The sequence below is a fragment of the Austrofundulus limnaeus genome, unplaced genomic scaffold (genome assembly GCF_001266775.1).
Source record: "Austrofundulus limnaeus strain Quisiro unplaced genomic scaffold, Austrofundulus_limnaeus-1.0 Scaffold1, whole genome shotgun sequence".
In the NCBI taxonomy this organism is placed as follows: domain Eukaryota; kingdom Metazoa; phylum Chordata; class Actinopteri; order Cyprinodontiformes; family Rivulidae; genus Austrofundulus; species Austrofundulus limnaeus.
In genome coordinates, this window is record NW_013952403.1 from 488,661 (window position 1) to 499,809 (window position 11,149).

An 11,149-nucleotide genomic window follows, 5' to 3' on the forward strand; every position below is an offset into this window, starting at 1 on the left:
TGAAGTACTCTGTTCCTTTTAAACTGATTCTAAATTTGGGTTTGACAAACATCTCTATCCCCTTGAGATTATAACAACTCTCTTTTAACAAAGTGTAATTGAATGTTTGAAGGTAATGTGKTTTTWTGAGCCCTATACATAACTGATAAAATACCATAGTTAACCAAATCATAGAATTTCAATTTAAAGCTCTTTTATTAAACAACTACGAAAAAATGAAGTAGCTGTTTAAACTAGTTTGAGAGTAAAATTGTACACTACAAAATGTGTTTTGTTTTTGGCATGCCAGTGATCATCAAAAAGCAATTAAAACATTTTGAAAAAGCAAATGATGAAGGCTGTCTATTGGATAGGAAAATATTTGTTTAAAATTATAAAAAATCATTTTTAATCTTACATCAGTCGAATTATTTCAAATTGAATTAAAAACGTTATTGGATTAACGCGTTGCACTCATGTAAATAGTTTTTKAGACCATTTTTATGTGCATTTCAGTTCAATTAACAACATCCAGTTAGCAGCATCTTGTATCTCGGTCYCACCAAATGCTTGAATTACTACACCAGCTACTTTTACTTCTCCCCCGTGTTATTTATTGCTGTGTGCACTCAGCCTGTCTGAGCAGAAAGCCGCTACCTTCGGTTAAATATGAGGAGGTAATAACAGCTGTAAGATGCAACCATACATTTTCTGTGAAGGTCAGAGAACCATAATAATGGGCTATGAGTATGAAAAAGCTACATAAAGCTGCCGACGTTGGTGCCACGTTGTTAACTTGGGTTCAGCACAATTGATTATTCCTTCACAAGCCGAAAAATACGATCTAGTGCACGGGCTCAAACCCATGATGTAGTTCCAGACTGTTTCTTTCATTGGTTATGTCACATTCACCTCCCTTGGCTGGAAGGCTGGAAGCCGCTGGCCAGTGTAAAGAACATAGGTGAGTAAAATGTTGTTGTTTGGGGCTCATTTATTATCCAATAGGAACCCAGATTTGTTCTCTCATATCGGATATTCAGTGTGATTCTTTGGCACGGAGGTGAAATATGAAGAAACAGGCAGCAGCGGGAAGTAGAAGCATCTCCAGGGCAGAATCAAACAGCTGCCTCCTTCTATCAGTTTCCATGTGCTGTGGGTATGTGCTCCAATCACACCAGTTGGCTGTGTTTTTTTCTTGTGCTGGTGTGTGTTCAGTACCTGTTTGCCACGGGCTTTGGCTGATAACTTCAGCTGACAGATGGTTGTAAGTTTATTTACTCTTGGGTAGCTTCAGATACTTTCAGCTTTTCTGAAGCAGGTTTCAGTTTGATTTTCTTTTCATTTTATCTAATTTTATGCAGTCTTATCTTTATAGTAGTGTTTGTACATATGGTGTATATGTTAAATTTGAAAATGAAAATGTAAACGTCTGTTAAAGCGTATAAAACCTGAAGACAGCCACATGAAACCTTTTTTTTTTAGTCGTCGTTTTTGAAAGCCAGCTGTGGGAAGAGTAGCTAAACTCTTGCCCTCAGAAATCAGTTACTCTCTGGTAAAATAGCTGCCGGTAATTTACCTTATTTTTTCTAGCATAGGCTTCCTGATTGGGTTTTTTTTTTTACACACCATTTGCACCACTGTTATGTGTGAAATTGCTATAACTGAAAGATGTTTTTTGTTCCATTTCTTTATTTTATTAATTCAGTTTTTTAAAGAATTTTCCCCAAACCACCATTCTTCTTTTTGTGCTCTTATTTTTAAGCAAATTAGCCAATTCTGAATAAATTAGCAGCAGAAATCGTTACCACGTTATGATTATTTATTTCCTATTTGATTTGTTTAAATCAGTGAATGTGGGGATTAATCTAATCCTCTGCCAAAACATCATACATTAACATTTTTGTCCCTGAYGGCTTTAGAAGGTCTGCAATCTTATTATACTTGTCTATTTTTCATCATTTGTTTGTATTGCTTTTCATAAGAAGCAGGTTTGTAAAACAAAGTCAAAGCTTATTATTATAATGTGTTTTTGTAAATAAAAAGTCAATTTTTGCTGGTTGTACTTAATTGGATGCATTATTATTTATTATATATTAATCAACAGAAAAATGTATACATTTAATCTTTGTTTATCTATGCTCCTTGTTTCTCTGTGTTTAAAAGTGTTGTTCATAACTTGTACGTTACATTAAGGTTACTCCACTGACTTTTGTAACTACCATATTTATTCAAGTATAATACGTAAAATTAAATCCATAAAGTTGGGGGGTAGTACTATACCCGGATAAATATTTTTACTTATGTATTTTAACTGAAATATCAGCTTCATTCACAAAATGCCTGAGTCCGGAAATGAGACCGCGTCATAAAAAGCAGTTGAAGCGAGCTTATCTCTGACACTCCGTTCTTCAGAGCGAGATAATAACAGATCCAGGCAGGAGACATGATGTGAAAAAAGGCAGTCCTGCTCCTTAGTAATGATAACGAACTAATGACATTAGCGTGTGACCGGGCCGCTCCTCGAACAACAACAAACATATCCGTCTGTAATGGCTGCCGTCTACCGGTGTTCTGAAAAAGTTTGTATCTCGAAAAAATGTTTCCCCACCAGAGGGGGCGCTCGTGAGTAGGAAGTAATCTGCTTTTCCCCCAGAAGATGGTCCAAATTTCATGTGAAGTCTCTGACTTTTGTGTTAGCGCATCCTGGTGGACTATGTGTAAAATGCCAGAATTCAWATGATGCTGCTACAGCTGATATATATTTGTTGTCAAAATACCTTTTAGGACATATGTTGTTAAAATAAAATGAACAGTCCAATGATCATTTTACTGATATGTATAAAGACTGCAAAGGCTGAAAAATCTTGAAGTCTGTATTGGAGGTAGTTTGAGGATAAAAAATTTTATGCTTTTTAAGTTCAAAAAAGGGGGTGTCGTATTATACATGAGATCGTAWTATACACAAATAAATAYGGTATTCAAGTTTTTTTTGTGTATAATGTCCATGAGTCCTGGCAGCTTTTATCCACCTCTGTCTTCTTTGTGTGTTGCAGGAGATCAGAAATATGCACAACGAGCAGCTGATGGGCATCAGACGAGAGGAAGAGATGGAGATGTCAGATGACGATATGGAGGACGCCCCTGACAGCAAAGACTCTGAGGACTCAGGTATGCATATGCATGCACGTATCCACAGTTCAACTCTTTTGTCATCTCTGACAGGACGTGCACCAGCCGAGCTCTCCAGAGGGTGAACGCATTGATTGTTAAATACCTGAGGGAGGTGGCTGCGTTTGAATAAAATGACATTGATCATCGCCCCCCACCAAACATCTGACAGCCGTCTTACAACTCTGCATGAGTGAAAGAACGCGTTCAAAGTTCGTCAAAAATGCTGACAGCATTCACGCTTTATTGAGTTTATGTTGAACTTGACTGCTGAATGCCTTTTAGCTCGGTTTGCTCCAGTGAAAAGACGCAGTGTGATTGCGTGTGCATCGCTCCGCACCTGCCAGCTGCCATTTCACAACGCAGCCCAAAATAAGTGCGATAGGCGTGTGTGTCTGTTCCCTCCAAGGAGTTTCTTTGTGTTTGCTGAAACAACAAAAACTAATGGTGTTGCTTGTTTCTCATACTGTGTCAAACTGAGCGTTATGGTAGTTGTAATTAACTCAGACGTTTCATGTTTTACTTCAGCCAAACAGGAAACGTCTCGATCCTCGTCTCATTGCTACGGCTGAGCACTGCTAACGAGCAATAATGGAGCTCTACCTGGTGTTTCCTGCATAGAAACAGCGTTTTAACACATATCCTCGTAAAAACACTGAACAGTACAGAAGGTGTATGACTGACTAAATGTGAAATAAATAATACTTGAGTTGTGGTGAGTAGCTGCCGTCTTGAATTCTGAACTCTCCTACTTTCCAACCGGGAGTTCCCATGCATCAACATGTATTATGGGAGATGTAGTTTGTGGTTAATGCTAGTTTCAAAGCAGCTTATTTTGAGATATGTTTAACTGAATTACTCAGGGGGGGCATAGTTATTCAAAGCCAACAGCTCAGGGGCAAGACAAGTATTATTATTTTTCACTTTTTTGAAAGAAAATTGTTCTCAGTGTTCGTTTACCTTTTTACGTGTTTGATCCAGATAGAAAATACACCAATATATGARTGTTGAATGTGAAAAGAGTTCATACAACCACAATAGAGCGCTCGTCTGAAGGCAGTTTATTCTCAGTGTTGCGTTCAGGGCCTTTTTCCAGGAAGTCACATCATTATAACAGCAGCTTCAGGACCCGACTCCGCCTAATTTATTGTAAGTGGCCAACCTATGGCTGAAAGTCAGGTTTTCATACAATTTTCCTGTTCTAATGAGAAACGATTCAATTATGTGAAGGTTTGTTCAGATGTGTATCTTATCTATCAGTACCTTCTGCCCCGTGTAACCATATAATTTATAGCTACCCAGACCAGTCTGTACACAGTTTAATCACAAGACCAGTCACAAAACAGTTCATAAAAATACATCATTATTTACCTAAGAAAAAACTATAAAATGTGTTGTGCCTTTAAAAGTCAGTAGTAAACAACCCCAACAAATTTCTCCAATTTAAATTTGTTTATTTTGTTGCATAAATTRATATGAAATGTATTTTATATTAAATTAATATAATTTTTACATGTGTTTATAGTATTAGTATGTTGTGGGGGSTTGGTGGGCCAGACGGAAGTCACCYATGGGCCRTTAATGGCCYGCGGACCTTGAGTTTGACACATGCGCTCTACAACARGTTTGCAGTAGTCASCTGGGCAGCATGCAGAARCCRCTMMCCACCTCACGTCCGCCCTCCTGAGATCTGTGTTCTGCTGTCCTCTCAGACTCGTCTCTGTTTCCCTTTTATTCAGCGTGATCTCTGCCGATTGCTAATATGACAGCTTCTCTAATTAGCATGCAAAAATATGTAAACGCTGCAGTCATCTCATTTACAACCTTGCTATTTAGCTATTAGTGATTAGTACTGCTGTCAGAGACCTGTCATTCTGCTCGATACTTTCAGGATTGGCCAGAAGTGATGGGTGTTAATGTGGCAGCGTCTTGGTTTTTGTGTCCACAGGCTGTATGGTGCACTCTTATCTCACTAACCTTTAAGAAAAGGGCTTATGTTTGCATGTCGACCAGGCCTGCTTAAAAACACCTGTGCTATGAAYGCAACCTCTTAAAGAAGTGAATGGAAGCCTGGAAACCTGTACAGAAAGATGAAGCATGACTTTATGCCTAAAGGTGTGTGCGTACAGTCGGTTTCATAGCTAACTGTAGGTCGATAGCTCTGCCGCTTATGTAACAGAATTCAGCCAAGCAGTTGACATCTCTTCACACCAAGCTGATGAGACTCTCAGATCAATATCCTTCTTACCTCAAACCTTCATTTCGCTTGGAAAGAGGCACACATACGCTCGATCTGGACACACACACTCACCCAGCAAGAGTTCATTAGCGCTGCCAATGGTCCTTCATGATAGACTGCAGGCAGCCCTCATGGACACCTACACACACCCTAATAAGACACTCTTTTTCACACACACACAATAGACACACACGGGGATTTGGATTATCTGCTCTTCAGCCACTTTTTTTTCATTTAAAGGCTTCTCCTCAAGTCTTGTACATGTGGAGCGAGACAGCACAACTGGACATCTCTAATGCTGAGARGGTCTCATAATAATCAAACCTCCCTCTGCAGAGCGTTGCTGCTCARTAGGTCAGGTCAAACGTCCAGCAGAGCGCTTTTGGACAGAACATTCTGGGATTATTACTGCTTTCAGGCATTGTGAAAATGCTCCAGATTTTTAATAAATAGGACACGGAGTGAATAAGGAAACAATGCAGCTCTAATTTTACAGCTTTACCATTTAGTTGTTTTTCTTTATGCTAGATTGCTGTTAACAAATAAAACATAAGGGTTTCTTGGATAATCAAACCAAGATTTGGATTTGTGTATTTTTTTTTCTTTTTTGTTCATTTCCCCCATATAGGTATAACATTTTTTTGTCTTTATGAAAAGCTATCTGTGTTTTCAAACCACTACTGAAGCATGTCAGAGGTTTTCAGAATGCTTTATTGTTAATTGTATTTATTTAAAAGAATGAGTACTTTATTATTATGTGAACATTATGTGAACTTGCTAAATATAGCCATACAGGCTAATTATTGTTATGAAGGTTGGTGGTAAAATACAGTAAAAAATAAACAACAAAAATATACCAAAATTCATAAATAGATTAAATCATTTCATGCTAGATTTGACATCTTTCACCGCACACAGAAACAAAATTATTTAAGCTGTTGGTAGTTTTATTTATTTATTTATTTTTACATTTGTTCAACTTGTTCATCAGTTTTTTCTATTGTCAATTCAGTTGGGGACATTTTTATTCCATTCTCAGTCAAAGCGGCACTCCAGCTGTGACTAACGTCAAAAGAGAGAAGTTTTCAGACCTGAGTGTCACCGGATCTCTAAATAAGATCTTTTCCTGGCACACTCTGTGCTTGGGGAACAAGCAGGGATATTTTTTTTATTAGCAGACATGTATCAAATGGATTGTGTCACTCTAGGTTTCAGAACGTACAGTAGTAAAATATTGTCTCACTTTCTGTGAACTCTCCAACCCAAGAGAATAAATACCCTCTCCGTGAGCATCACCGTCTTTTATGTTACATTTCTTTAAATAAGAACGACAACGAAGCGATGATGGTAAAATTCCTGTGGAAAATTCAGCATTTAGAGGCCGTTTGTTGAGACGACATCTCAACTGAGCGGTGTTCCCTAATAACCAAGGTATTTTATATAATTCTGTGTCGGTTGTAGGTGTTTCCCAAGCAGAAGCCTTAAAGGAGGAGAACGATTCCCTGCGCTGTCAGCTGGACGCCTATAGGAATGAGGTGGAGCTCCTCAAACAAGAACAAGGGAAGAACCAACCAATCAGAAGTGAAGAGGACAGCACTCACTCTCAGCAGCTCAGCTTCCTGCAGCAGGCTCTGCAAGGCATGCAAAAGGTAATCTTACATATGTGCATGCAAATATAGACACTTACAGCCACAACGTTTCTGTTGTTTGTCCCACAAAGAGTTAAATTGGCTGCTTTTTTTTTCCTGTTCAGTGCCTGGTCACAAGGCTGCTTTAGAATTTTTATTTTTATAAGTTGAGATCTTCACTGATTCATGATCCTGAATGTTATCTGAGAATGAGTTGAAAAGTGCAGCTATGAAGAACAGCTAAAAATATATTTTTTTACTCTGCTTATAGCTTGATAGCTGTTGTCGTAGGTTTTGGTTGTGTTTTTAAAAGCACACAGAAACGTATTATGTGTGTATGTGTGTGTGTTTTTTTTTATTATTATTATTTTGTGGGGGGGGGGGGGTGCAAGGCCAGTTAAAAAAAGTAGATTATTCATTCAGACACATAATGAAAAATATTGAATTTATTATTTCTTTAAAAATGTACCTTGAATCTCCATGATGTTTTTTCCCCAAGTGCTGTTGAAGAGCTTCATAAGTTTTTCATTTCAAAATAAACCCATCTAACTGGTTTACAAAACCTTTTCAAATCCATAAAGTACAAAAATAGGAGTGATTTTTTTTTCTGTTTCTGTCACTTATTTGTCCAGTCAAATAATCGTCAACAAGGTTGGTCAGGTAAGAAAAAAATAAATAATAAAACTAAGTACATTCAGAAAATTACCTGTAAAGTAAAGCATATAGCCTGCTGATTTTTGTACCACAGTTTCATATTAAAACCATCTTATATGGAGAAATAACAGCTATTTTAGTCGAGCCTTGAAAATGTTCTGCACAATCCCAGCAACTCCCTTAACCACTCTGCCACAGCTGCTGTTTATGTGTGGGCTAATGTTGATTAGCTGTGGCAGCCATCTTTAACTGAGTTGACTTCAAAATCTAATCAGTTGTAGATGATCAGACAATAATTAATTTCATCCAGTGGTTCATGTTGTTTAGTTCATGATTTAACTACCTGAGCCGAGATATGTTGCTAACTGTACAGACAAAAGAAAACTCCACCTTAAACATCACCTTAATGAAGGACATTGAAAATATAGCTTCACAAAAAAAAACTTCCTCTCTGCCAACAAGTAAATCTGAACCTGATGATGATGAGTAGGAGGATTAAAAAACCCTTTCAGATTGTTGTCATTTATCTTTAGGTTACAGTAAATTCAATCAAAGAGCATTTCTAAAGGAGCGATATTTGTTTGTCAGAAACGATCCTGTTTGCGTCTGAGATAGCGGAGGAACACAAAATTGACTCGTGCATTCGTCAGGTGTCCCCTCTCAGCTTCCTGTCTCTGATAATGGAAATTATGATCGACTCGTGTTCAGAAGAAAAGAATCCATTAAGGCCGCGGTGTTCATTTCTTCCTGCAGAGAGTAATTACTGTTCCAACTTCTTGTGGTATGTTTATGAAAAGATTAGGTGAATGGAGCTGAAATTGGATCCCTCGACCCGTCAGGGTCCACATGTGGCGTCACCGCAGTCACTTAAACTTGCAATAAAACATTATCAGCAGGAACTGATGGCGTGTTACCGCTCTCATCAGTCACCATGTATCTGTTTCTACCTGTGAAAAAAGATACTATCATTAAAGGAGGTGGATCATTTGTTCACTGTAGATAATTCTGTGTAATTTCTACAAACAAACAAATTGGARTAAATGCTTCAGTAGGTTAAGCAAGGTTAATTAGATGATTAAATAAAGTAGTAATTTCCTCTGTGAGAAGTGTGTATTAAATATAAAAATTGCATCCTTTTACTTTATATCTTATTTCTGTGTTTTCAGTCATCCTTTTTAAAACATTTTTTTCAAGTTTTACCTACTTATGTACCTTTTTTTAGCCTTCAGGACTGTTGGTGCTGTTCATGGTTGGTTAGTTCACAGTAACATTAGTGGCTTCATGCTTTTTTTTTCTTTTTGTTTATACAGCAACTGTTAAAGATGAGGGAAGAGCTGAAACAGCGGGAGGCTGAGCTGGAAAAGAGCTTGGAGGACAAACAGCAGCTGAAGTCACAAGTCCAGAATCTGAAGGAAGGTTTCCAGAAACTGCAAAACACGCACACAATGCAGGTAAGAGACAGAAAGCAAACTCTCCAGATTTAATGACGCAGCCTTTCACAAAAAGCAGTTAATCACATGATAAATTAAAATGAAGTTAATCCTGCTTGTTTGTTTTCTTCATGTCTTCCTCATAGTCCAATTTTGTAAACTTTGTAAGCAGCATGAGGATGACTGCAATTGTTTTATGAAACCAGACCATTAGTTAAAAATGGTCTCCAATTATATTATAATATTGTTTATTGCAATAATTTCTGACAAGTTTGTTACAGTGACAGGCCTATTTATGCCACAATGTTCACTATCTGCTTCCCCTATCCACCCATTGTAGTTAATGTTGAGGATTTGACTTGTCTGTGGTCATAATGTTATGGCTGAGCCATATATTTTGCAGCCTGCCTGGTTGCCAGTAAAAAAAAAAAAAAAGTGCTCGCAGCAAATCAAAGCAGGAAATACAGAACCACACTAAAATCTAGAAGAAAGAAAATAAAGCTGGGAATGTACTGAGCTTTGATGAATGCAGACGAATTTTACGAGATTTTATGCGACATCGACCTCCAGGAACTCGAGCGCGCACTCCTTTCCTGAGCATTTTATCCTTCTTGAATACATCCGCACTGCCACACCACAAACCAATAAATTTAACTGTCCGAGAGGCACTGAATCATCCTTATGATGGGAGATACAACCTGCTGAGGACTTTCTACTAAGAAAAACTGCCAGTGCTRTCTGAAAGCTGCTACAAAGCTCCAAATCATCAGTTAGAGCCACCCCTGCCCTGTTTTGTATGCAGTGAGTCATGGCGATGTGTCTTTTCCCTGACAAAACCACATCTAACGCTAATTAATGCCCAGCTSTTTGACTAGTCATGCCCTTTCTTGACGCACAATCTTACAAACTATTTGAAATGTCAAAGGTCACTTTTCCCCGGCCGCCGCATCGTGTTTACTAATGCTTCAGGTGTTGTMCCATTTTCCCAGTGCTCAGGTGTTTATTTGTTAATGTCCCCTCCGGCTGTGTTTAATGAGAGGAATGGCTGTCGTTAGACTGCGCCGCAGTTAAATCGCCTCTTAAATTGCTAATAATACAAACTAAAGGCGCTGGTTTCACACGGGGATTTTCTCTGCGTGTGTCTGTTTGCTCTGTGATCACCGAGGGCTTCGTACAACACACAGCTGAATCAGTAATGTGTCGACACATCCCTTCTTCAGAGGGACACTCGTCAATAGCTTGTTAATGGCGATGAGTTTGATAAGAAACGTGTCCCCACCACCGCGAGCTACGGGGGTAAATRTGCTAATTAAAACTGCTGCATGCARGCAAACATGAATCACGAAGGAGAGTCTCATTAAGAAGAGAAATCAATTTTAGGGTTTGGGTTTCTCTGAAGATTAGCGGACTTTAAAGGATGATTTGTCACTTTGAGGACTTTACTTCGTGGATTAGGTTCTCCTTCATTGGTCCCCAAGCTGTCACCACAGATAACTCCTCCCGCTCAAGTGCAGGTCATCCAAGAGATTATCCTTGTGGTTATTACGACCAAAACAAACCTTTTCATCATTTTGTGCTGTATATTGCTCCTGTCAACAACAGGCATTTTTATGTTTGATTGAAGTGTATTTTTTTTATAATCCAAAGAATTGGAAGTTTTATTGAAACCCTAAGAATTTAAATTATTTTGGCTCAATAAATCTGCTAAAAAAAATTATGGTTTTGTTCTTTTTTTTTTTTTTCCGAATTTTAGTCCCAAATCTAATCAAAGCAAAAATGAGAGATTCTGCACTTTTCTTCTGTAATGAAACTCAGTCGTGTACAGAGAGATGTTGCAACTATAAACACTGGTTTGTTGTGATCAAACGGTTGAATCCAACTGAAACTGGTTAAATAGAAAATAACTKTGCTGTAGAAAGTGTAACTAAAAAGAGTAGTATTGACTTGCAAATACTTTAAAGGTTTATTGTTCAGTTTGATTAAAGAAAATAAAATTAGTAGTTTTTTTTACACCTGAGGTTAATTTTTAAATCATAAAAGATGCATTATAC

The 11,149-nt window shown here is 37.9% G+C and overlaps 1 protein-coding gene across 4 annotated transcripts in view; it reads left to right on the forward strand.

Annotated features, from left to right (window-relative positions):
* enox2 (ecto-NOX disulfide-thiol exchanger 2) overlaps nucleotides 1-11,149 on the forward strand; it is a gene marked incomplete in the record, with an annotated part of 191,191 nt that overhangs the window by 166,260 nt on the left and 13,782 nt on the right. For all 4 annotated transcript variants that reach the window (XM_014003713.1, XM_014003739.1, XM_014003722.1 and 1 more), the window contains 3 exon segments: nucleotides 3,033-3,147; nucleotides 6,848-7,035; nucleotides 8,979-9,119. In XM_014003713.1, the coding sequence (XP_013859167.1) occupies nucleotides 3,033-3,147; nucleotides 6,848-7,035; nucleotides 8,979-9,119 (444 nt within the window).